The sequence below is a fragment of the Lynx canadensis genome, chromosome A2 (genome assembly GCF_007474595.2).
Source record: "Lynx canadensis isolate LIC74 chromosome A2, mLynCan4.pri.v2, whole genome shotgun sequence".
NCBI classification, from domain to species: domain Eukaryota; kingdom Metazoa; phylum Chordata; class Mammalia; order Carnivora; family Felidae; genus Lynx; species Lynx canadensis.
In genome coordinates this window covers 153874105-153901643 of record NC_044304.2, presented here as the reverse complement: position 1 = coordinate 153901643, position 27539 = coordinate 153874105, and the positions used below count along the sequence as shown (strand labels likewise).

Below are 27539 nucleotides of genomic sequence, written 5' to 3'. Positions count from 1 at the left end.
AAAAGTGGCTCAGAACATTAATGTTTAAATGTTTACTAAATATGAAGAATATGACTTTATCAACTAATGAATACCAATATAAAAATTGCATACACTTAGCTATTATTAAATTAATACAATCTTAAAAGTTTATAGCTCCTAGAACTGAAGAAATATAGAATCAAAGCACAATGTAAGATAACCAATGAAACAAACAAAACCCAAACTAAGAATAAAGCAGATCACAAAAATAAAAATAGTTTTATACCAATCTGGTACAAACGCAGCCATTATGAAAACCAGAGGGCTAGAAAGAGCTTTGTAGTAAATCTTACAAAAAATAAGGATGTGACTCTTTACTCACTCTTCCATACATGTTGAAGGAAATCACCCTGATTTAAATGGCTGTAAGTTAACATTTTTATAAACACTGTTTCACATAGTAATACTTTTAAGAGTAAACAGAAATTTCCCACATGCAGATTTAGTAACACCGAAAATCCTGTATTAATCACATCTCTTTTTAGAGCCAGGGACATTCAACATCAGATAGTTGGACTATTCAGTTCATCACTCCATACCTCCTCAGCTTCTCCCTTTCTTCTCTCTCTCTTTCTTCTCTTCGTTTCAGGCGTTCCTGATTTCTTTTCTCCTGTTTCTCAGCTACAACTCTCTTAAAAGACAATGACAATTCAAATAATAAAAAATGAGAAGCATTAGTTACTGAGTCCATTCTTAATAAGAATTATCCTACACTCTACGACATGTGGTTCCCAATATAGCACAGGTAACATCAAAATCTGTTTAATAACAGTTCAATTAAAAGTTTTACTGGGTAAAATCATTATGCAAGTCTAGTTTCCAAAATGTTTCTTCCCCCCTTCTGGGGAACATTTGTAAAATTTCATGTTTCTTCGTGACTTAATATTTCAAAATCATTTCTACAAGACTTTTCTCCTTTGAATATTTTCAAGCATTACTTTGTATATTTCAAGTCTTTTTTTTTTTCCAGTAATCTCTACACCCACGACCCTGAGATCAAGAGGAATATGCCATGCCAACTGAGCCAGCGAGGTACACCTATTTTGTATTTTTTAAAGAACATTAAGCACTATAAATCACTATAAGCTCCCATTCTCTATGATTTCCAAAATAAAAATGTCTTCTGTCACTTCCAATTACCACCTCAATTCTGCTGCTTCAAAAAGTACCAGTAAAAAGCTAAACAGTCCTGTTGCTAGCTCTGTATCTGCAAAGATTCCCAAACAGTACTATTTCTGAGTTTTAACTTAGACCCCAGTAACCATGTGAAATAGTGAAACTTAGTCATTTAAAAAAACTTACCCCAAATCATCCCAGTTACTCAGAATACTTAGAAGAGCTCACTGTTAATTACAAATACAGAGACGTCCCTAAGTGTTTCTGACTCCACATTATTTTAAATGTGAAACTATAGATCTTGGGTTAATTTCAGTAATAAAAGTCACTATCCAGTGATTGCCACCTTTGAGCCAGTCTCCTACTCATAACAAAATGCTACAGTGCCAAAATTTTTAAAAAACTAGCTGCATCAGGGGCACCTGAGTGGCTCAGTCAGTTAACTGTCTGACTTTGGCTCAGGTCATGATCTCACAGTTTGTGAGTTCAAGCCCTGCATCGGATTCTGTGCTGACAGCTCAGAGCCTGCAGCCTGATTCAGATTCTGTGTCTCCCTCTCTCTCTTGCCCCTCCCCCACTCGCATGCTTGTCTCTCTCAAAACTGAATAAATGTAAAAAAAGAAAAAAACAACAAATAAAACTAGCCACACCAGATTCTTGAAAAGTAAATTGACTATATCCATTTATTCTGATCTTTAACCTCTTTAGAAATACCCTGTTTGTTGTTTTCCTGTCTTCTCAAAAGAATTCAGCACGAGTAGGAACTGTACTGCCTTTCTCACAATAGTGGTATACATATGTTAAGTGATAATAACTGTCCTTTTTTTAAAGATAGGTTTCATTCTAATTCCTTTCTGAAACAGGAGTAGGAGCATAAAATAAAACTAGAGGTCCTACAAGCTTGTTATGAAGAACTGCAAAATATTTCAAAAAAATACTAGACTCATTTTCTCAATCTTCCTTTAAAGTAAATATTATAACGGGGCACCTGGGTGACTCAGTTGGTTAAGCGTCCGACTTTGGCTCAGCCATGATCTCACAGTTCATGGGTTCGAGCCCTGCGTTGGGCTCTGTGCTGATAGCTCAGAGCCTGAAGCCTGTTTCGGATTCTGTGTCTCCCTTTCTCGCTGCCCCTCCCCTGTTCACGCTTGGTCTCTGTCTCAAAAATAAACATTAAAAAAAATTAAAGTAAATATTATACTGTTTATTTTATAGAAAATAGAATAAAAATTTGGGGGGAATTTGTATGAAACAATTAGTTCAGAACTCAGTTTGCAAGATTCCTAATTCAATGTCCTATCCAACACAAAACACTATCCCCCAAAATAAGGGGACAGTATTTAAAGTCTGTTTTTCAGACATCATCCATTAAACCAGCTGTTATCTCCATTTATAATCCTACTCTATTTGGTATGAATTGTTAGCAGAATTTCAGCCAAGATATTACACAAAAAGATAACTAATACATATCAAAACGAGTGATTAAATTAGATAAAGTGAAGGATATTAATTTACCAATGTACCTTTAATTCTTCAAGTTTCTCTCTTATTTCAATAAATCCCAGGTGCAGTTTACCCCCAAAATGATCAGCCAGTCGTCTATCATTATCATGAAGACCTAAATAGGCAGAGCAGACTTCACAGACTCGAAGTTTCTGTTGTTGGAAACTGGAAGCCGGCATAGAATTCCTATAAACTTCCTGAACAAAAGTGAGAAAAACAATATTCATATAAACCTCACTGAGTCATATCACTACACAAAATACACTATGTACATATAAAGAAAAGTTTTCTGATGAATACGCAAAAGTATGGCTATTTTGTTATGAAAATCATGGGTTTTCCATTACCCTCATCCTCTGTCCTTGGGACCTATCCAATGGAAGTAAACTGTATTTTGCCAAGAACTACTGTAAGAATTCTACCATGACATAGAACACGACTTTCGGAAAGGCCTTCTCAGTGTTCTGGGTTTTCTTTTCTGCAATTTTTGTTAAAAATGAAACGAAGCAACCCCAAAACTATATACATCAGTGAAGGATCAAGAAAAAAGTCACCCACACTGGCAGAGAGGGAATGAATGTCTTTGGTATTATTACAGTTTCCTTCCACTACCTTCTTTTTTTTTTTTTTTTTAATTTTTTTTTAATGTTTTATTTATTTTTGAGACAGGGAGAGACAGAGCATGAATGGGGGAGGGTCAGAGAGAGGGAGACACAGAATCTGAAACAGGCTCCAGGCTCCGAGCTGTCAGCACAGAGCCCGACGCGGGGCTCGAACTCACGGACCGCGAGATCGTGACCTGAGCCGAAGTCGGCCGCCCAACCGACTGAGCCACCCAGGCGCCCCTCCTTCCACTGCCTTCTTACCCACAGGTCATTTCTTTTCCCTTTGGAAATATGGACAGGGCATACAAATGATAACTTTCCACCAAAAGCAATAGTTCTATAAGCAATGAGAGGAAGTGCCTTAACAAGAGTAAGATGTCTTACACTCAATCATTTTTCCTTACTGAAAATATTCTGGTTATCATCTGACACAGCCACCTCTCTACCTAAAAAACATTACATTTCTTGGGGCACCTAGGTGGCTCAGTTGGTTAAGCGTCCAACTCTTGATTCGTGAGATAGAGCCCCACATCAGGCTCTGCAATGATGGTGTGGAGCCTACTTAGGATTCTTTCTCCCTCTCTCTGCCCTCCACCTCTGCTTGAGCATGTGCATGCACTCTCTCTCTCAAAATAAATAAAAAAAAAAAACTTAAAAACAAAAAAATTCTATTTCCAAGCCTTTATGCAGCTTTGGCTTTAGAGATATTTAAGTGGACACTGCTGGAGGGAATATATAGAAAAGTTCTTTCAAAGGGAGTCAGTAAGCTGAGAAAAAAAATCACTAATGGCTGTTATCACCTGTGGATCAGAAGTGATGGGAAACAATATTTACAGTTTCAAAAATGTCAATACCAAGGGACGCCTGGGTGGATCAGTTGGTTAAGCATCCAACTTCAGCTCAGGTCATGATCTCGCCATTTGAGTTTGAGCCCTGTATCAGGCTCTGAGCCTGGAGCTGGCTTCAGATTCTGTGTCTCCCTCTCTCTCTTCCCCTTCCCTGTTTGCATGCTGTCTCTCTCTCAAAAATAAACATTAAAAAAAAGAAAAAAGTGTCAATACCAAGACACTTATTACAAAAAGGAAAGCACTGTAACTTCACAGTCGAAAAAGAGGCAATATCACCAGAAATGGGACAAATTACTAGCATGTGCCTTCTGATGCATATAACATTACTTAAATGGTACTCCTGTCAAAATTCTAATCAAGAAGAAAATCAGACAAACCCAAACTGAAAAACATTTTACAAAATAATTAGCCTGTACTTTTCAAAACTGTCAAGATCATGCCAAAGACTAAAGTTCCACATTAAAGAGGCCTAGAGGAACATGAACAAATAAATGCAGCATATGATCTTGAACTGGACCTTAAACAAAGAAAAAAAATTTTTATGTTTATTCAATGATTTTGAGAGAGAGAGAGAAAGAGAGAATCCAAGCAAGATCCACACCATCAGCACAGAGCCCAATGCAGGGCTGGAACCCACAAACCGTGAGATCATGACCTGAGCCAGAATCAGGAGTCAGACACTTAACAGACTAAGACACCTAGGGGTCCCAAAGAAAAAAATTTTAATAAAAGAGAACATTATTGGGACAATTCAGAAGAATCTGAATAAAGTCTTCCAATTAATAGTATTGTATTAATCTTAATTTCTCATTCAAATCACTATACTGCATTTATGTAATAAAATATCCTTGTTTTTAGTAAATACACATTGGAGTATTTGGGGATAAAGAGGCTTCACATCTATAACTTAATGTCAAACATTACACATACAATACACATACAATAGGAGAAAAAAAAGGAAATGTGGTAAAAATGTTAATATTTGGAGTCCACGTGAAGGATATAGGGGCATTCCTTACACTATTTCTTTTGTATCTCTGGAAATATTTCAAAATAAAAGTTTTTAAAAAAGATAAACACAAACACATGATACACAGAGGCAAGTCAACTCAATTTTTGTGCCTTACTATTCCTTTTTCTAGTTATGCAGTAGAAAGGCTTTAGGCATAGTGGCCATATTACCGCCAAAAAATGATAAACATAAAGATGAATCCATATAATAAAGATGGCTGAACATAAAGGTGTAAGTAACCTGTATACTAGATGGAATCATGGAGCTGCCATATCAGCCCTAGACTCCCTAACCACGAGTATTTACTAAAGGAGAACAACAAAACCCTTTTTTGGTTAACCCACTGTAAGTTAAGTTTTCTTTTATGTGCAGTTGAACACAATCCAAAATGGACAAGCACATTTTTTAAAGTACTGTCCTTAGTAAAAATCAAATGCAGACAAAATATAACAGATTAAAGACGTTAAGCCCCTGTGTGATACTAGAAAATCTTCAAATACATATGCATGAAATTTCATGAAAACAAAACATGCAAGTAATAATATCACTATGTTCGCTACCAGAGTCTTTGGGGGAAATGAGCTATAAAATACTCTGCATTTAAAAATTGGGGCAACTGGGTGGCCCAGTCAGTTAAGCATCTGACTCTTGATTTTGGCTCAGGTCATGATCTCATGGTTCGTGAGATCAAGCCCTACATCGGGCTCTGTGCTAGCAATGAGAAGTCTGCTTGGGATTTTCTCTCTCTCCCTCTCCTTCTGCTCTTTTGCTCGTGCGTGCACTTCCTCTCAAAATAAACATTTAAAATACAAAAACTCAGTGTTTATTTTCTGGATTGGTAATAATTACATTTCAAGAAATGCTAATTTGAGAAACTTAACAGAAGACCATGGGGGAAGGGAAGGGGAAAAAGCAGTTTCAAACAGAGAGGGAGGAAAACCATATGAGACTCTTAAATACAGAGAACAGAGGGTTGGGGGAGGGGGGCGGAGGAGAGGGGAAAATAGGTGATAGGCATTGAGGAGGGCACTTGTTGGGGCTGAGCACTGGGTGTTGTATGTAAGTGATGAATCATGGGAATCTACTCCCAAAGCCAAGAGCACACTGTATACACTGTATGTTAACTAACTTGACAATCAATTCTATTTAAAAAAAAAATAGGTAATAAAAATATAAAATCTAAGTTAAAAAAAATAATAAAGAAATCCTCAATATTAAGACTTCAAAAATACTAAGAAGGTTACACAGCATATTCTTTTCCATCCTATTACCTTTAATATATATTTATATTTAAAGTAGATTCCAGGGGAGACTAGGTGGCTCAGTCGGTGAAGCGTCCGACTCTTGATTTTGGAGCATTTGGTGCAGGTCATGATCTCATGCTTCATGGGACCAAGCCCCACGCTGGGCTTTGTGCTGACAGCACAGACTCCGCTTGGGATTTTCTCTCTCCCTCTTTGCCCCACCCCTGCTCATATGCATTCTCGCTCTCAAAATAAACACTTTAAAGTAGTTGTTTTTTTTTTTTAAAGTTTATTTATTTTTGAGAGAGTGCAAGCAGGGGAGGGGCAGAGAGAGAGGGAGACACAGAATCTGAAGCAGGCTCCAGGCTCTGAGCTGTCAGCAGAGAACCCAAAGTGGGACTTGAACTCACAAGCCGTGAGATCATGACCTTGAAACAAACTCGGACGCGTAACTGACTGAGCCACCTACTGCCCCTAAAGTAGATTTATTATAGCTAGCTCTTGCTTTTTAAAAAAAAAAATCCAGTCTCACAATCTTTGCCTTTTAGGTGGAATATTTAGACCATTTACATTTAATGTAATTATTGGTACACTGGGTTACATTTAACATAATTATCGGTACACCACTATGCTATTTATTTTCTCTATGTCCAATCTGTTGTTTGTTCCTTTTCTCCTGCCTTCTTTTGGATTAAGTATTATTTAGGACTCCATTTTATTTCTACTATTAGTTATACTTTTTTCCCCTCCAGTGGTTTCTCTGGAGTTTACAGTATACAACTTTAACATCTAAAAAAAGCTAAAAAGACCTTATTAATATCAGATCAAGATTTGAAAGCAAAAGACATTACTAGGACAGTTCAAAATAATAAAGGGCCCAATTATTCAAAAAGACACAACAAACCTAAAGGTGTATTAGCCTAATAATAGTTTCAAAATACATGAAGCAAAAACTGACAAAACTGAAAAGCATAGATAAATCCACAATTAGAGGTAGAGACTTGAATATTCCTCTCAGTAAATAAACAGAAAATCAATAGGATGTGTAAAGATTTGAACAATTAATCAACCATCCTGACTCAACTGACATTTACAGAACACTCCATTTAACAAGGGAGAATATCATTCTTTTAAAATGCAGATGGAACATTTACCAAGACTAAATTCAGGACACAAAACAAGTACTGACATATCTAAGAGACCTAAAATCACACCAATGTTCTCTGACTGCAAGAGAACTAAATTAAAATCAGAAAAGAAAAATATTTAGAAAAAACAAATATATAATAACACACTCCTGTATAACCCATAGATCAAGGAAGAAATCACAAGCAATATTAGCAAATATTTGCATTGAATAAAAATAAAAATACAACATATGAATCTGTGGGATACAGCTACAATCGTGTGTAGAAGAAAATTTACAGCAGTAAATGGGCTAAAATCAGTTATCTAAGAGAGGACAGAATAAGAAAAATTAAACCATGGTGTGATACAGTTAAGAGCAATGGACACTATGGTAAAATGGGAGAATACAACCTCATCTGAAGGTATCCAGCTTTCTAAAAAACATCAGGTGGGCAAAACAAAATAGAACTTTGTCTTCAGACATTAGATTTTGACCTGTGCTGTGAAGAAAGCATAAGAGGAGGCTGCCAAAGTACTATATTTGTACTGAGGTAGGAAGAGAAGAAATGCAATGGTTGCCATGGTGTTAAGCTGGGGGAGGGGAAGGTATCACTATGACATTTATGCACTCTGTGTGTTGTGTGTGTGTGACTGTTCTGTAAGACTACCTAGTTTAGTTCATTTCATTTACTAGTTACAAATTTCAACAGGTCAATGGCTCTAAAGTAAAACAAACCCACAACTTTTGATACATAATCCATTAGTATGATACCAGCTAATTAAAATAATTTTTAATTGGCTTTAACTTTTCAGCAATTTCCAATTAAATATATGTTAAGAAGTACAGACAGTAAGGCTCTAGATAATACTATAAAGAATTTCATTACCTCTGCTTCTCTTTTCTTTGCCCGTGCTTTCTCTACTTCATCCATTACTTTTTGGGATTCTTCCACATTTCCCTCAGCTCCTAGTTGTTCCACCTTGGCCAACAACTTACCAATTTCTTCATTTAATTCATGAACACGTTCTGCCTAGAAAGCAACAGAAAAGAAAATCATGAATAAAAAGCACAATTATCAAAGTTCAAAATATTTCACAAATGCTCAGAAAAGACAAGTTCTCTAAAGCAAGAGGAGTACAAATAATGCTTTCTGAGCATATAATACATGAACTGGTGGGATATGAGGATGTTTTGAGCCTGCGTGCTCTCACTACAGTGAGGTCAGGAATACAAATAATCTCAATTTAAAACTATTACTTCCCAACCTCTGCTTTGGCAGTATATTCCAAGTATAAAATACCTTTTTTCACACAATCTGGCCCTATGTACCTTTCCAAACCATCTCTTGCTGTTCCCCCACTTCACAACACAATATAGTAGTTACACCCAGTTACTCAAATTTACTCTTAATTTCTACCTCTGTGGGGGCGCCTGGGTGGCTCAGTCGGTTAAGCGTCCGACTTCAGCTCAGGTCACGATCTCGCGGTATGTGAGTTTGAGCCCCACGTCGGGCTCTGTGCTGACTGCTGAGAGCCTGGAGCCTGTTTCAGATTCTGTGTCTCCCTCTCTCTCTCTGACCCTCCCCCGTTCATGCTCTGTCTCTGTCTCAAAAATAAATAAATGTTAAAAAAAATAAAAAATAATAAAAAAATAAAAATTTTCTACCTCTGTGACTGCAGAGGGATGTCATCCCTCTTCCTGGGATATCATCCCTTATCTCCCCTTGCCTGAATTCACGTATGTCTATTCACTCAACAAGATCCAATTATTCTGTGAAGCATTCCTTTTTATTTCTTGTTTATGTCTATTTATTTATTTATTTTAAGAGACGAGAAAACGCAACCAAGGGAGGGGCAGAAAGAGAGGGAGGGAGAGAATCCCAAGCGGGCTCCACACTGTCAGTGCAGAGCCCGATGTGGGGCTCCAGATCATGAACCGTAAGATCATGAATGACCTGAGCTGAAATCAAGAGTCGGTCGCTTAACCGACTGAGCCACCCAGGTGCCCCTCCACGAAGCATTCTTGATCAATCAACACATTTCACCCTACTTAATCATAAACAGAGAGAGCCAAAGCCGCCTTTGTACCATCTTTGTATCTTTTAAATTTTTTTTTTTCAACGTTTATTTATTTTTGGGACAGAGAGAGACAGAGCATGAACGGGGGAGGGGCAGAGAGAGAGGGAGACACAGAATCGGAAACAGGCTCCAGGCTCTGAGCCATCAGCCCAGAGCCCGACGCGGGGCTCGAACTCACGGACCGCGAGATCGTGACCTGGCTGAAGTCGGACGCTTAACCGACTGCGCCACCCAGGCGCCCCTCTTTGTATCTTTTATAACAACTACTTTTATATACATTACCACACCACTTTCAAAATAGCTATTTATATTTCCCATTTCCAATGCCCAAGAAACAGCATAGACTCAAAAAAAAAAAAAAAAAAAAAAAAAAGGAGTTACAGGAATGAACTGGTGCATACGCTTTAAGTCAAAGATATGACTTTAGAGTCCCAACAGTTTTAGCTTATTGCCCAACCAATTACCAGATGTGTAAGTTTGACCATATTACTTAACCTGAATCAACTTCCTCATCTGAGAAGCAGGAATACTAGTATCTCACAAAGTTGTGAGAAATGAGAAAATGTGCGTTGCACATACACTACACAGCACATTACTGATTTGTCACTATACGACCACAGCACTCCTTCTCCCTTAGCCTTAGTGAATGTTTTTTCACTGGGATTAATTCTTGCCTTGGGATTCTGTCCTTCTCCTCCTCCTCCTCACCATCATCCTGAGAGTGTAGTTAGTTCATTCCTACTGTTTTAATGGTATATGATACATACACCATCTTTATTTTGGCCACAAAGTTAAGTATTCAGGCTACATGGCCAATTATATTAGCTAAGATTTTAATTTGATGTGGACATCCAGTCCCAACAAACTAGTGTGCCAATAATCTTTACTTCTCAAATGTCTTTCAATCCAAAATATTCATCCCTCAAAGAAATTCTCAATGCTATTATCATTTTCTTACCTCTTTAACAAAAGTGGTATTTTTCTTTCAATATCCATCATAGAAAAATTGGATTATGCCCCAAACTCTTTACCTTTCCTTGTATCCATTTCTTTGTTATGTAACTAGTAATATCATACACATTCTGATTCTGAATTTGGCCTCGTAACTGGCTTTAGCTAATGGGACAGTAGCAAACATGACAGAAGGAAAAGGCATGAAAAGCACTTGTATGACAGAGCTATGACATTTTTTTTACACCTCTACCACTACCATGAGAACATGGCCAGGCTAGCCTTCTGGGTTCAGTAGCCTCTGGACGACTGTAAGACATGTGAGTAAGCCCAGCTGAGATATGAAGATCCTCCCAGTCAAGTTCAGCCTAAATCACTTTTTCAAAATTTATTTATTTTGAGAGGAAGAAAGAGTGTGAGCAGGGAGGAGCAGAGAGAGAGGGAGAGACAGAATCCCAAGCAGGCTCCATGCTATCAGTGGAAAGCTCAACGCGGGGCTCGATCTCATGAATCATGATGTGAACAGAAATCAAGAATCAGATGCTTAACTGACTGAACCACCCAGGCACCCCCAGCCTGAATCATTGACTGAAGACTCAAAGGCTAAATACTACTGTTTCAAGTCACTGAGTTTTGAGGTAATTTGTTAAGTAGCATTTTTGTGGTGATCAATAATCAATACAAGGCCATATAAACCAGGATAGCACTGATGGGTGTTTTTCAACCATGAGATATCAGATCCTTGCACTTTAGGATCCCATCTTTAGAGAATTTTCAGAAGTTCTCAGGGTGCCTGGCTGGCTTAGTCAGCAGAGCATGCAACGCTTGATCTCAAGGTCATGAATTTGAGCCCCAAGTTGGGTGCAGAGATTATTTAAAACAAAAGACCGTTCCTCAAAGAGGAGAATCCATTTCCCTTTGTACATACATTTCTTGAGAAGTGGATTTAATGCTGTCATCCAAACTATCTGGGTAAGTCTGCCTCCATTCTACATTTTCATAAAACGTACCAACTATCTTGAATGGCACAAAATGTTACTAAGTAGTAAGTCATCAAATCAAACTGTAATACAGGGAATTCTTTTGGATTCTCATTAGAACAAATCAACTCTATATATGAAAAATTAACACATTCTAGTTATTAAGGAATATTAAAAAATTATTGCTAGCTTTATAGCTTTATGGATATGATTTTATGGTTATGTTTTAGAGGTGGTATCATGTGACATACTGAATTTGCTTTTAAAATAATGAAATGAGCAAAAAACTGATGACTACAAATCCACTGGGATTTACTGTACTTTTCTTTCTACATTTCTTATTTGCACTTTTAAAGTTTATTTATTTGTGTAATCTCTACACTCAATGTGGGGCTTGAACTCATGACCCCAAGATCAAGAGATGCACTAAAAATGGACTTACCATATGACCCAGAAATTGCATTCTTGGGCATTTATCCCAGAGAAATGAAATGCTTATTGCAGTTTGATTGGTGTTAACCCAGTAAATGGAAACAACCCAAACATCTTTCAATGTGTGGTTGAACTGTAATATATCCATACCATAGAATACTACTCAGAAAAAAAAAAAGGAATAAACTACTGATACATGCAACAACTTGTATGAATCAAGGAAGCTGTGCTGAGTGAAAAGAACCATTCTCAAAAGGACACATAATTCCATTTATATAATATTCAGTAAAATAACAATTATTGAGATAGAGGTCTCCAGAAGACAGGGGAAAAGGAGGAACAGGTATGGTTACAAAGAGGTAATATGAGGGAGTCTCAAGGTTGATGTTACAGGGAAGTAACATAATTATGATGGTAGTTACCCAAGTTACTTACACATGTGATAAAACTGCACAGAGCTATACACACATACACACACACACACACACAAGTGCACACATAACTGGTAAAATCTGAATAAAATGTTGTGATTGGAGTGGTATGAGTATCTTGGCTTTCATGGTGTACTACAGTTGTATAAGATGTAAACATCTAAGGGGAGGCTAGAGGAAGAGTTCAGAGAATTCCCTATATATGTCTCTGTAATCTGTGCAAGTAATTATTTCAAAATAAAAAGCTAAAATTAGTGAGATGAAACTATACTTTGTACTAATGAAATTATTGACATTCTTACCTTTGCGGCCACTTCAGCACTAATCTCTTCTTGAGTCTCTGCTAATCTTTTCTTGGCCACTTCTGTTCTTCGATCACAATCTGCAATGAATGACTGCAGATGATCCATAGCCTGCAAAGTTTAATTAAAAGACAATTAGATATTTCTTAAGAAGTATCTTTACTAAAAACTGTATTTTTTAAATGCTAAAATAAAAGTAAAAAAGTAACAAAAGCAGATTCAATAATAAAAATACTACTCATCATCTATCAAACCGGCAAGGAATAAACATAAATAATTCCCAGGAAAGGTAAAGCCCCTGATTTTGGCTCAGGACATGATCTCTGGTTAGTGAGATTGAGTCCCAGTGTCGGGCTCCACGCTGACTGCATGGAGCCTGCTTGGAATTCTCTCTCCTTGTCTCTGCCCCTTTTGCCTTCAAAATAAATAAACTTAAAAAAATCCACATTGCATTTAAGATCCTCCCTCTTTCTATATAAACATATTTACAGACACAAAAAACAAATATAAAAATTCTATAGATTATTAAAGGGCCTCATATACATTAAAAATGTGTTGGTTTTCATGTGCTTAAATTGATGTTTCTGTAATCATTATGGATTTACCGGAAAGATACTTTTCAAAAGAATATATGCATTGAGTGAGTTTTACGCATTTTCTTAAAACACCCAGTTTCACCTTATATTTTTAAAAAATGTTGCTCATTGGGACATCTGGGTGGCTCTGTCATTTAAGCATCTGACTCTTGGTTTCAGCTCAGGTCATTATCTCATGGTTTTGTGAGTTTGAGCCCCACGTCGGGCCTGCACTAGCAGCACAGAGCCTGCTTGGGATTCTCTCTCTCCCTTTCTCTCTCTGTCCCTCCCCTACCTGTGCTCTCTTCCAAAATAATAAAGTTTAAAAAAAATAAATAAATAAAGTCTTAAAAAAAATGTTGCTAGTCAACAAAGCATCTTAATTTAGTACTGTCCTTCATATAACCAAAAAGATTAATTCGCTAAGAGCCTTTGCCTGTAGAGATATTAATCCATATTCAAAATGTTTTACTGCAAAAAATAATCTAACCCATTAAAGCAAAAATCACATACATCAAGTTCAAAGAAAAAATCTTGTTCTTTGGATGCAATTTCATAATCTGCTCTTAAAGCCAGGTCATGGACTTTGAGACACTCTCCAAGATCCATTCTCTAGGGGAAAAAAAAAGACATTATTGATAGAGCAAACACATTTTGCAAAAATTCATTAACAATCACAGTTCTCTTCAAATTACATATTAAGTCTCACAGGTGCTTCTTTATTTACGGACTTCCAAATTACGAAATTTCATAGACAAGTATAAAACTTGGTGCCAGAAAAAAATAACATCAATTCTGACCACCAGCAGATGGAAGGAGTGATCACTTTTGTACCTAAGAACACATGGACAAGGAAAACAGCCAGAATCTAAAACAAGCTTCTAGCAGCCCATTAACACAGAAAAGATAACATTAATTTAAAATCAAACTAAAAGGATATGTAAATCAGACTGCCGAATTATAGTCAGTATTCTTTGAAGAACATTCTGATTTTCAAATAAAGATGGAGTCCTCAAAACATGAGACCAGTAACCTCAATCTGGATTTCAGACAAGACTGTAGGTGAACTAGTAAAAAGAAATTTATTAAGACTCAACAGAAGTTCACAAAGAATCAGTACCTAACCCTATTAACAAGCATACGTAGGGGCGCCGGGGTGGCTCAATTGGTTAAGTATCTGACTCCTGGTTTTGGCTCAGGTCATGATCTCAGTTTGTGGGTTTGAGCTCCATATCAGGCTCTATTGTTGACAGCATGGAGACTGCTCGGGATTCTCTCTCTTCCCCTCCCCTGCTCGCTTGCGTGCCTGCTCGCTCTCTTGCGGTCTGTGAGTTAGAGCCCAATGTCTGGCTCTGTGCAGACAGCTCAGAGCCTGGAGCCTGCTGTGAATTATGTTTCTCTCTCTGCCCCTCCCCTGCTTGCGTGCTCTCTCTCTCAAAAACATTAATAAAAAATTAAAAATAAACTTAAAAAAGGTAATATTCAAAAGAATAGACCAGATAAAATTTAAAATAAATAAATATGAAGTCCTATAGTCATATCTAAGAAGACAAATTTACAAATAATTAGCTATGAACAGAAAATTAAGACAAATTTAAAAACATACCAGTCAGGGTGCCTGAGTGGCTCAGTCTGTTAAGTGTCTGACTTCCTGATTTCAGCTCAAGTCATAATCTCATGGTTTGTGGGTTCCAGGCCCTTGAAGGGCTCCAAGCTGACAGCACAGAGCCAGCCTGGAATCCTCCCTCTCTTCCTCAAGAGGCAGCTGGGTGGCTCAGTTGGTTAAGCATCTCACTCTTGATTTTGGTTCAAGTGATGGATGGAGCATGGAGCCTACTTGGGATTTTTCTCTCTCTCTGCCCCTCTCCCGCTCGTGCACGTACTCTCTCTCTCTCAAACATTAAAAAGAAAAAATCTTCCTCAAGAGTTAGTGAGTTCCCCGATAATGGAAAGATTCGAATATGGTTTAGACAACCAATTATCTAGGATACTGAGGAAAAGAATATCAGGTACTATCAGGTAGCTTCCTCTTTCCAAGTGAGACTTTATGACGAAAATAATAAGTTCCTCTGTAAAACTATTACCTCAATTTTTAATTACATAAAAGAATGAATGGGAAAATACAGACAATATTTTCAAAGCGATCCTTTGAGAAATAATAAGGAATATTCACTAGTATAATAAAAGTCCTTATCACACTTGAAGACTAGCACGGATCACTGCACTGCCGAGGATGCTGAGATTTTTCCAAGCTCCACTTGTTACTCTCATTCATAAGTCTATGGGTTAGTTAAGAAGTCTTCTAATGACAATAAACAGCCAACTGACACTTGTTGATGTGTGGAAATTCAAAGCTGCTTATCAAGTGGCATTTTTAAAAACCTATAGAAAAAAGTTTAACAGTCTTAAAATTGTAGGAAAGTAAGACAGAAATGAAAGAAGTTAACTGCAAAAGAAGGTTGTTACCATCTTTGCTACACCTGTGTGTTTCTTAATCGATATCTTAACATTAATCACTCCAACAACTCCCTTTATATGTGTATTTCTATAGATATAGTGGTTAATGGGATGCTATACTTATTTCCTAAAATGTTATGATGTCACAGTTGGAAATGCCAATGATCCAATGCAGTGGTTCCTAACCTAGACCCAGGGTAATACAGATGCAAGAATTTGAAAATAGGTCCAAGCCCCACTGTCCAAAGAAAGAATTATAAAAGCCTCTCCGGTGTTTTTAATGTACAGTGTTGGGAACCACTCACTGATCTAGTTTTACTCCCATTCTCCAGACAAAGAATTAAGGCCTAGAAAGATGGCTTTATTCCAGGTACTTACTAGAAAATCTGGTTAAACTGATTTCTAGTCTAAAACCATGCCAGTTCCAATTAAATCAGTACTAACTTACCTTTTAATATTTCTAGGTAACAATCACTCCCTACAACCTCTACATACTGCAGATACTCAAAGCAGTTATCTACACTGCCTTTCCTCTAGTTATCTTCCTATCTTTATCCTCTGCTTAACTATATTTCCAATCTGTTCTCACAAAGATCTAAAAGTAGTGTATAAATCTTGTCTCACTGTGTTTTACTTAAACATCTGTTACCCACCCATACTAAACATTGGCAGGAATTCCCCCACTCTTATCTTTAAATTTACATCATATAACCAACAAAAGGAAAAACCCCAACTATGTGGATCAAGACAAAATGAACACAAAAAGGACACAATTATACCACTGTAGTAAGGGTGGAATTTTGGTAAGAGGAGGAGAGTTGGATGCCTTGGAGGAGGATTTGTGGAAGGGGGAAATTTTTTAATACCTTACTAGAATGTGAGCTTCACAAAGACAAGGATTTTTTTTTATCTGTTTTATATACTATGTACCTGTGGCCTGGTATATAGGAATGTTTAATAATATCTTTTGAATGAATCAAACTGGTAAAAGAGGACAAAGAACAACATTTGGCACAGGGAACCCTGAGCTTAACAAGCAAGGGTGGTCAAGATGCAACCCAGGACGTGGGGCTCCTGGGTGGTTGAGTCAATTAAGCATACAACTTCAACATCAGGTCATGATCTCATGGTTCATGAGTTCGAGCCTGGCACTGGGTTCTCTGCTGTTACCTTGGAGCCTGGAGCCTGCTTTGGATTCTGTGTCTCCTGCTCTCTGCCCCTCCCCCACTTGCATTCTGTCTCTTAAAAATAAACAAACATTTAAAAAAGGGGGGGGGGGCACCTGGGTGACTTAGTTAGGCGGCTGACTTTGGTTCAGGTCATGATCTCATGTTTCATGGGTTTGAGCCTCGCGTCAGGCTCTGTGCTGACAGCTCGGAGCCTGGAGCCTGCTTCGGAATCTGTGACCCCCGCCCACCCCCGCCCCCCCGCCCCCCCGCCCCGCATCCCCTTCCCAGCTCATGGCTCTCTTATAAATAAATAAACGTTAAAAAAAATTTTTTTTAAAAAAAGATGCAACCCAGGACAAAAGCTCCGGGTCTGAGCTCTCAAGGGGAAGGTCTTTGCCTCTCCATGGATTAACAACTTGGCTGGGACTCCTTTCCTTTTTAAGTATAAGTAGTTAAAGCTCTTCTCTCTTTTTTCCTATGTGCTACTGTCCTCCAGGAAGTAGACCACCTGGGCTTGATGCTATCCTCGACCATGAGCCCTACAGCTAGGCTTGCGTACAACAGCAGATTTGGGGGCCAAAACGTTAGGAAATGCAGTAGCTGTTTGTTTATTTATTTATCTGTATGTATGTATGTATGTATGTATGTATGTATGTATGTATATGGCCTCAGTGCTTATCCCTCAAGGATTTAGCAGGACAGTAGGTATAGGCAGAATTTTCAGAATTCTAGATACTAGTCATCTGTCTTCCTGTCCAGATCATCATGACTGAGCATGTACATGCATGCAGAGAGTATTTAAAATGAAAAACAAGCAAGCCAAAATAAACACAAGTACCTGCTACTGTAAAAGAGAGTGAGGGGCAAGTATGCCCATGTTAATGCTCTCCAGGACACCAGTCATCAAATTAAAAAGCCACTACAAAGGGAACCATGGTAGAACCACACTATGACCAACTATGAACCAATCCTCAAAAGCCAAATCAATCCCAGGGCACCTGGGTGGCTCAGCTGGTTAATCATCCAACTTTGGCTCAGGCCATGATCTCACCGTTCCCAAGTTCAAGCCCCGAATGGGGCTCTGGGCTAACAGCTCAGAGCCTAGAGCCTACTTCAGATTCTGTGTCTCCCTCTCTGTCTCTACCCCTCCCCCACTCATGCTCTGTCTCTCTCTCTCAAGAATTAAACATTAAAAAAAAAAGGGCAAGATAAATAAAAACCAAATCAATCCTGACTTCTTCACTGATGGTTCAAGAGTACTTTGAACACGAAGTGCACAGATATTTGCCCCTGCTTCTCTTCTGACATAATTAAGCTTCAAAGTGAACAAATAAAATGTTTGGCTATTTATTTTAACTTATAATGGCTCTATTTGTGATGAAAGCCATAGGAAGAGATTTGAGTTTTAAATTTAACAAGTAATTTACTTCATAATTAAATTCTTCCCACAAGTTTATTATTCTTGGTGTTTTAATTAAAAGGCATCTAAATTCTCAGATTGTAAATGGGAAAAATGCTTTTTAATTTTATTTTAGAGAAAGAGCACATGAGTGGTGGAGAGGGAAGGGGGAAAAGAGAGCAAATCCTAAACAGGCTCCACACTCGGCAGAGACTGATGCAGGGCTCAATCCCACAACTCTGATATCATGACTTGAGGAGAATCAAAAGTCGGACACTCAACTACGCCACTTGGGTACCCCAAAATACTTAAACTTTTAATTGAATAAATTCAGTTCTGCATTTTGTCTCCTCCGTCTTAAATCTACTTCCTCCATGAAGTCTTGACCAAATAACTATATATGATTCTGGCAACTTCTCTTACAACCTCTCAACACTTTGTACTACCTTTCACTGTTTAACAAACTTGATTCTGTTAAGTGCTTTTTTTTTTTTTTAATGTATACATATATTCTTTAACGTTCATTTATTTTTGAGATAGAGAATGCGCGCAGTGGGGAGAGGCAGAGAGAAAGGGAGACACGGAATCAGAAGCAGGCTCCAGGCTCTGAGCTGTCAGCACAGAGCCCAATGCGAGGCTTATACTCACTACTCATGAACCACAAGATCATGACCTAAGCCGAAGTCAGATGTTTAACTGACTGAGCCATCCAGGCACCCCTGTTAAGTGCTTTTTTAAGTGTTGTTTTGAAATTCCAAAAATGAAGGTTATCTCCTTAAGTGGACTTTAAGCTTCATGAGGAAAATGGCTTCTCTCATTTTTCCCTTCCTACATAAAAGACCAGGTTTTACACAACCCATGACTACTAAATAAACTTGATGATTTAACATAAGGAATTCTAAGAACTTGGAAAAACAATGAAATAAGTACACAGAGGTTAAACAGACAGAAGTTTAACAATGATATTTTTGATGTAAAAAATTAGAAACATTTTAAGAGCCTAGGAACAGAAGTTTGATTAACTGAATTATGGAACAGCCATATAACACATTATATAGCCAAGAGAAATGATGATCTTGATACTAAGTGTAGTAAAGAGATGGCAAAGAAAAATGCAATAAAAATGCCATTTTTGTAAATTCATGGAAGCACTGCTGTTTGATATTGGCTGAATTAAATGCAATGAACTAGTATTATTCTTAAAGTCAGAAGAAAAAAAAAATTAATGAAGTCACTTTAATTTTGGACCAAAAAAATCTACATAATAAGAACAGAAGCATGTGGAAATTATACATCAAAATCAACAAACATGGTATTATAGTTATACGTATATATTATATACATTTTAGTGTGCTGCCAGGTGTAAACGAACGGCAGTAATAGGTTAATGAATAAATCTGTGATAGAAACTAGGCACAGTAACTACTTCAAGAATTGCAATATTCTTGCTTTGTTGTATTTAGTACATTTGCTCAGGCCCATGAGCTAGATCCTAAGGGGAATTATAAAACAGTATATCATTCCTTCTATCAAGGAATTTATACTCTCTAGACATCAAACTAAAGCAACGGTTGCAAAGATACACAAAGAAGTACAAAGATTTCATTGCCACACTGTGCACCAAAACCAAAAACTATTAACATATTAATAATCACTGAATAAATACTTTAGGAAACAGCCATATTATGAAATATAGAGACATGTTTTAAAAACATAGACCACTGGGCGCCTGGGTGGCTCAGTTGGTTGAGTGTCTGACTTCGGCTCAGGTCATGATCTCACAGTCCGTGAGTTTGAGCCCTGCGTCGGGCTCTGTGCTGACAGCTCAGAATCTGGAGCCTGCTTCAGATTCTGTGTCTCCCTCTCTCTCCGCCCCTCCCCTGTTCATGCTCTCTGTCTCAAAAATAAATAAAAACATTTAAAAAAATTTTTTTAATAAATAAAATATAGACCAGTAATTTGAAACTTCTCCAAGTTAAAAAAAAAAACAAAAAACAAATCAAACAATATAATGCCATTTGTTAAAACACACTCACACATACTTGTAAATGTACAGAAAAGAGAGTGAAAAAGGTTTAGGTTTGGGATGGGGGATGACATCTAATAGTAATTATTCATATTTTATGTTTTCACTTATACTCGAAGACTATATTGTCTAAGTAATTAACAAAATAAGATACAATGGGTACTCAGCAACACACAAGACCTCCCTTTACATGTCATTATCCATTTAACACTGGTAAATTCCCTAAGTCTGTCCAAACTTGTCTTTTCTCAAACACTTCAGGATTGCTTTATCAATCCAATTACGAACTCTGACTAGATCATGGGAAATTCTGAATACAAAGCAACATGTGGAATTTGCTCTATCAGGCAAACAGGAATGCTTGACTACTTGGACAGAAATATGACGTGATAAAATCTGTATTTTAAAAGCATTAACACCACACTACTAGATGGACTGACCAGAAGAAAGAGATCAAGGGTGGGAAAGGCTAATATAAGCCAGAAATAAATCCTTAGTATCAAATCAGAAAAGAAAAGAGAAGGCAGGTAATGGAGGTAACATAAGGGGCTAAAGAGGAGTAAAACCATTTTAAAGATGGGAAGGATCTCTGAAATCTATTGCACGACTACCTTCCTATAAAAATGGAAATCAAGGCTCAGAGAAATCTTAAGATCATAAGGCTAAGATTATAAGCTTAGCAGGAGTAAAAATTTAAGTCCAGTCCTTAATATCACTCAATATTCTTTCAATAACACAATGATTCTCAAACAACTAATTAAATGGAACTACCACCTAATCAATTAACTAACTGGAAATGAAGTGTGGAGAGGAGAAAGTCAGGAATCTTAACCAAGGCTTCAAGTATTTCAAACATGAGCAAACAATGACGCCACCAAAAGAAAGAAACTAAATAAATCGGGAGAGCTGGTCTGTGATGGAAAACATTTGTCTGGACATGTGTAATGTGATATAATAGGACATCTAAGTAGCAGTGTCCAGTATGGGCTTTCTTTATCCAATTAAGTTTTCCAAACAGACAGGTTGACATATTTCTCCTTAGAATTACATCTCAATTATTCTTCTAGGAGACCCTCTTTAAAAAATTATATAGAAACCCCACATCTGACCTCCCTAAGTCAATTTATTAACAAAATTCTGAAAACTATTTCTAAAGAACAGTACCACCTGCAAGATAATAGTATACTGCCACAGGAAAATTTAAGGAAGGTGAGCAAGAATGCTGGGGAAGAACAGTATAAATTTCTATTATCATACTTAAAATTTAAAAACAAACCCCACTGCTTGGTAATTTTCTCCCCCACTGCTTGGTAATTTTTATTTAACTTTCTAAAAACCTGTGTTCATTAGAGCAATAGTTTCACTGTTATTTAACCTGGTTTTAATTCATTCACTTATTTATACTGCTTAGTCTGTTTAAAATAATTCTTCCTACTTGTCTTTTTATGATGTTGTCTTACACTATTTTAAGAGTCTCAAGAGTGAAAGACATAGAAATATGATAAATAATTCACAGTAGAAAAATAGCAAGGAATCAAAGAATAGATAGCAACAATGGTAAAGTGCTAAAAGGAATACACACCAGCTAGAGAACAAGTGAAACAGTGACATGACAGCAGGACAGAGCGCACAGGAAATACAAACCTGTGGCCATTTGAACCCTTCCATATACCTTCCAATGCCAATGCTATTTTCTAAAACAAATTGCCTACATTTTGATTCTTCTTGCACCTTCACTTTCTCTCTTCACATTTGTAAAATCTCTCTTCCATACATGTTCAATGTTTGAGTTAAGCCCCAGCTCAAGAACAAGAGAAAGTCGTCTAATATGGCAAACCCTTGAAATAACAAAACTTGAGTATGAGTTTAAGTTATGACATATTATCTTAAAAAATAAAAATTAAGTAGGGCACCTGGGTGGCTCAGCCAGTTAAGCCTCAGACTTCGGCTCAGGTTATGATTTCCTAGTTCGTGGGTTCAAGCCCTGCATCAGGTCTGTGCTGATAGCTCAGAGCCTGGAGAACTGCTTCAGATTCTGTGTCTGCCTCTCTCTCTCTGCCCCTCCCCTGCTCACACTCTCTCTCTCAAAAATAAAGATTTAAAATAAATAAACACATAAATAAATTAAGCTTTTTCTTTCCTAATTCCAATCCTGGCATTCAAACTAACAAGTCCAACATGACTATTGGGTGAAGAGGGAAGGGGCACACTGTGCATGCAGAGTAGTTCCTGCTTTTTACCACTTCCTATTTAGTAACTACCTGTTCCCACTCGTATGTTCCACTTCCAAGTCCATTTTTCCCTGAGTGGATAAAGAAAAATAAAGCTCCTCTTCTAGCTTTTCTTAATATTGGTGGTTGCTGGATTTATTTATTTAATTTTTTTTTTGAGAGAGAGAATCTGCGTGCGCCCGCGGGGAAGGGGCAGAGAGGAGACTGAACCCCAAGTAGGCTCTGCACTTTCAGCACAATGAACTTGAACACAGCACTCAAATCACAAACTGTGAGATCATGACCTAAGCCCAAATCAAGAGTTAGCCATTTTACCAACTGAGCCACCCAGAAGCCCCCTGGTAATGTTTTTTGATGAACATAGCAGAGAATACTTTCTTATCCATTTCAAACCAACATATGCAAAGATATCTAGGTAACATTAAAACAAAAATCCTTGCTTTACAAAGACTATACTGTCGGAGACAAGACAGAGAGAGAACACACATATAAACAAGATGAACTAACAAGTGCCTATTCAGCAGTATGGAGAGCAGGTGCTATATGAAGGGGTCAGAGGCTAAACAGCTACAGGCTTAGGCAATCACACGTACTAAGCCAAGCAGGATTCAAATGTGTAAAGGAGAAAAGTTATCCCAGGAAAAGAAAGAGATGCAAAAATAAGAAGCACTCTGGGGAAGGAAAATAGACAACAATGAATAAATCAGTCTGGTAAATGGGGCGCGTGGGTGGCTCAGTTGGTTGAGCATCTGACGTTGGCTCAGGTCATGATCGCAGTTTGTGACTTCGAGCCCTGCGTCGGGCTCTGTGCTGACAGCTCAGAGCCAAGAGCCTGCTTCGGATTCTGTCTCCCCCTCTCTCTCTGCCCCTCCCGTCACACTCTGTCTCACTCTCTCTCTCAAAAATAAATATTAAAAAAAAAATTTTTTTTTTAATCAGTCTGGGAAAAAGAGAGGCCCAAACTGATTTATCCATTCAAGGAAGAGGTAGATTGGTCTAAGGATTTTACATTGGGGGCCATATGTATAACAGGGAAACACCCAAAGTTTCTGTGGGGAAGCAACATACACTAAGTTTATTTCCACTTAGAAATGACTGGCTTAAATTTCTTAACATTTAGATCTCTTTAAATGTCATTTCATCAAAAAAGTTTTCTCTAACCACCCTGAGTAGCTTCTGGACCACTGTCTCAGACTGTCTAAATTACCTAACCATGCGTTTTTTCCTCTGGCAACTTAAATCACTACCTGAAATCACATTATTTCTTTTCACTTAGTGTGTGTCTCCAACATCAGAATGCAAGCTCCTACCACTAAAGGAGAAACCCGTGTTCACTTCTGTATCCCCAACACCGCACATAGTATGTCCTCAATAAGTACTTGTTAGGCGAATGAATGAATGTTGTTCACAGCAATCAGTACCACTCCCAAAGAGATGAAAAAATAAATCACCTTTTGGAGAAAATTTTTTTGTTAATCTTTACTGTAAATCCTTTACCTTCTCCATTCAACCCTCACTAGCCTAGTATTTCTTGCTCCCTTTTTTCTACTTCTTCCTCCTCTTAATTTCAATATTACTTAAATGCCATTACTCCAAACACTGTAATAAATATCATAAATGGGAAAAAACAGAAAAACCTAAATTTGGAAATTTTACAAATAAAATGATCCAAATAAATTAATAATTATGCCTATATTTTTTGATCCTGTAGACCAACTATGTCTATGGGACAAAATACATTCAAGATATTTAACTCTATACAGGTCAAAAAACAAACAAAAATGCTTTTACAAGTTCCCTTAATGAGAATCGTCGAACTAAAAAGGATTTTTCTTAAGACATCTGTCTTTGCACATCAAGGTAGAATTCATCAATTTAAAAAATATTTCCAGGGGCACCTGGGTGGCTCAGTTAGTTAAGCGTCCAAAGCATGATTTGGGCTCAGGTCATGATCGCACAGCTCAGTGAAATCAAGACGCATGTTGGGTTTCATGCTGACAGCACGGAGCCTGCTTGCCATTCTTTCTCCCTCTCTCTGCCCCTCCCTCGCATATGCATGGGCTCTCTCTCAAAATAAACTAAAAAAAAAAGTATTTCCAGTGAGAGAATCTGTGAGTTTGCTTGATGTTTGTAGTTTAATCCCCGTACAACAAATATTTGTTTCGAGTTTTCATTTATTATCATGGGCTTGTTCCATTCTGTGTTCACTGTCTTCATCCTCCAAATGATGCATTTATAACTCCATCCTCTCTTTTTCATTAAATAGCTTCAGAGAGACACTAGTTTCCTCAGACTTGTTAAAACGCAGTTTACAAAACTGTACCTATCTCTAAAACAGATCTGAAGAATTCAAGGAATACCTGGAGGATGATTTGAGGTTCTCAGGTAATAAGCATTTATTGAGAATCATTGTACAGAGAAGTAAATGTGACACTGAAATATGTTAATCATGTACCAAACTATGAAAAACAATCTGCTTAAAAAAAATTTATGTTTATTTATTTTGAGAGAGAGACAGAGAGACAGAGCATGAGTGAGGGAGGGCCAGAGGAGGGAGACACAATCCACAGCAGGCTCCAGGTTTTGAGCTGTCAGCACAGAGCCCAACACAGGGCTTGAACCCACAAACTGTGAGATCATGACCTGAGCCAAAGTCTGACGCTTAACTGAGCCACCTAGGCGCCCCCCAAAAAATTGATCTTTACTACTTTATACTGTTTCAAGACTCATCCTATCAGGTTAAGTCCAAGATTTAAAATTTGCTTCAAAAAAACAAACCAAAGGACATAAGTGATTATAAATAAGGCAGCTATGTGGTAAAAGATTTATTGAAGTTGCTGTATGGGTACATGAAATTCATTACACAATTATATTTTTATTTATAGTTGAAATTTTCTATTAAAGAAGTTAAAAAAAGGGTGCCTGTGTGGCTCAGTCGATTGAGCACTGACCTTGGCTCAGGTCATGATCTCATGGTTTGTGGGTTCAAGCCCCACATCGGGTTCTGTGCTGACAGCTCAGAGGCTGAAGCCTGCTTCGGATTCTGTCTCTCCCTCTCTGTCCCTCCCCTGCTCACAAAATGTCTCTCTCTTCAAAAATAAACATTAAAAAAAAAAAATTTTAATGAACTGCTATGGATCCACTTATATGTAGATTTTTTTATAGTACCATACTGTAAATATATCTTCATGACTTTATTAATATTTTTTCTGGTTGATTGTAAGAATACAGTATATAATACATATATACAATACATGCAAAATATTGCCAATGGACTGTTAATGTTATTGGTAAGGTTTCCAGTCAACAACAGGGTATCAGTAGTTCAGTTTTGGGGAAGTCAAAAGTTACACAGGGATTTATGCCTGTGCAGGGCTCAGCACCCCTAGACCTGTGCTGGTCAGCAGTCAACTGTGTATTTGTATTTTTTTTAATTTTTTTTAATGTTTATTTATTTTTGACAGAGAGAGAGAGCACACGAGCAAGCATGAGTGGGGGAGGGGCAGAGAGAGAGGGAGACACAGAATCTGAAGCAGGCTCCAGGCTCTGAGCGGTCAGCACAGAGCCTGATGCGGGGCTCGAACTCGCAGACTGCAAGATCATGACCTGAGCCAAAGTCAGACGCTCAACCAACTGAGCCACCCAGGTGTCCCTGTATTTGTATTTAGCCATTAATCTAAGTAACAAATTTGCTGAGCAACCTCAACTAAAGTCATACTAAAACTATAACAAGATTCTAGAATACATGGTCTCTGGATCACCTTTAAAAAAAAAAATCACTTCAGGGGTGCCTGGGTGGCTCAGTCAGTTAAGTATCTGACCTCAGCTCAGGTCATGATCTCATGGTTTGTGAGTTCGAGCCCCACATTGGGCTCTGTGCTGATAGCTCAGAACCTGGAGCCTGCTTCGGATTCTGTGTCTCCCTCTCTCTGTCCCTCTCCTGCTCATGCTCTGTCTCATAAAAATAAATAAAACATGATAAAAAAAATTTAAAAAAAATCACTTCCACAAGCCTCAAGTGTATTATTTTAAGTATATAGAATGAATGACTGCAATATTATTCAGTATGAAAAAAAAAGGTTACTTCCCAAGGTTATATGTACCCCAAGTTGAATAGTTTAGGATATTCATGTGCTACTTTGCCAATAAAGCTATAAACAATATTGAGGGCTTGGTTTTTAACGTTTTAATTATTCAGTGGGAAGCTTTTTTTTTTTTTTTCAACGTTTATTTATTTTTGGGACGGAGAGACAGAGCATGAACGGGGGAGGGGCAGAGAGAGAGGGAGACACAGAATCGGAAACAGGCTCCAGGCTCTGAGCCATCAGCCCAGAGCCCGACGCGGGCTCAAACTCACGGACCGCGAGATCGTGACCTGGCTGAAGTCGGACACTTAACCGACTGCGCCACCCAGGCGCCCCTCAGTGGGAAGCTTTTAATGTGCCTCTGACTTCCTGGACACCAAAGGTGTTTTTGGTTTAGGCAGTTTCTCCAAGTGCTTGTTAAAGAAATGCATATTTTTATAATACTATGAGAAAAAAGAAACGCATACTTTTTTTTAACAGACTGAGAAGAAAATACAAACAGCAAACCTGCTTGATATGAAGACATTATATATAATATACTTCAAAAGCCAAAACTGGTAAAACCTAGGTTGCAAAAACTGGAATTTTCACAAAGTGGGAAGGCTCTAGAAATGTTATGTAAATTAAAAAAAAAAAAAATCAAGTCAGTAATGTGGGCTAATGTTAAAAACAATTGTTTAAAAAAATACCAAAGCAGGGGCGCCTGAGTGGCCGTGGGTTAGGCGTCTGACTTCAGCTCAGGTCATGATCTCAGTTTGTGGGTTTGGGTCCCACGTCGGGCTCTGTGCTGACAGCTCAGAGCCTGGAGCCTGCTTCAGATTCTGTGTCCCTCCCCCCCCCCCCCCCCCCGCCCCTGTCCCCCCATGCACTCTCTCAAAAATAAACATTAAGAAAAGAAATTTAAAAAAATACCAAAGCAGCCCTAAACAAACCATTTGTTGATTT

The 27539-nt window shown here is 37.8% G+C and overlaps 1 protein-coding gene across 7 annotated transcripts in view; it reads right to left on the bottom strand.

Annotated features, from left to right (window-relative positions):
• The window catches only part of LOC115509245 (putative RNA-binding protein Luc7-like 2), a 57567-nt gene that overhangs the window by 10437 nt on the left and 19591 nt on the right, over positions 1 to 27539 (bottom strand). For all 7 annotated transcript variants that reach the window (XM_030308543.1, XM_030308541.1, XM_030308548.1 and 4 more), the window contains 5 exons: positions 13741 to 13839; positions 12653 to 12763; positions 8365 to 8508; positions 2661 to 2837; positions 561 to 652 (listed from right to left, as the gene is read on the bottom strand). In XM_030308543.1, the coding sequence (XP_030164403.1) occupies positions 561 to 652; positions 2661 to 2837; positions 8365 to 8508; positions 12653 to 12763; positions 13741 to 13839 (623 nt within the window). The remainder of the gene's footprint in view (positions 1 to 560; positions 653 to 2660; positions 2838 to 8364; positions 8509 to 12652; positions 12764 to 13740; positions 13840 to 27539) is intronic.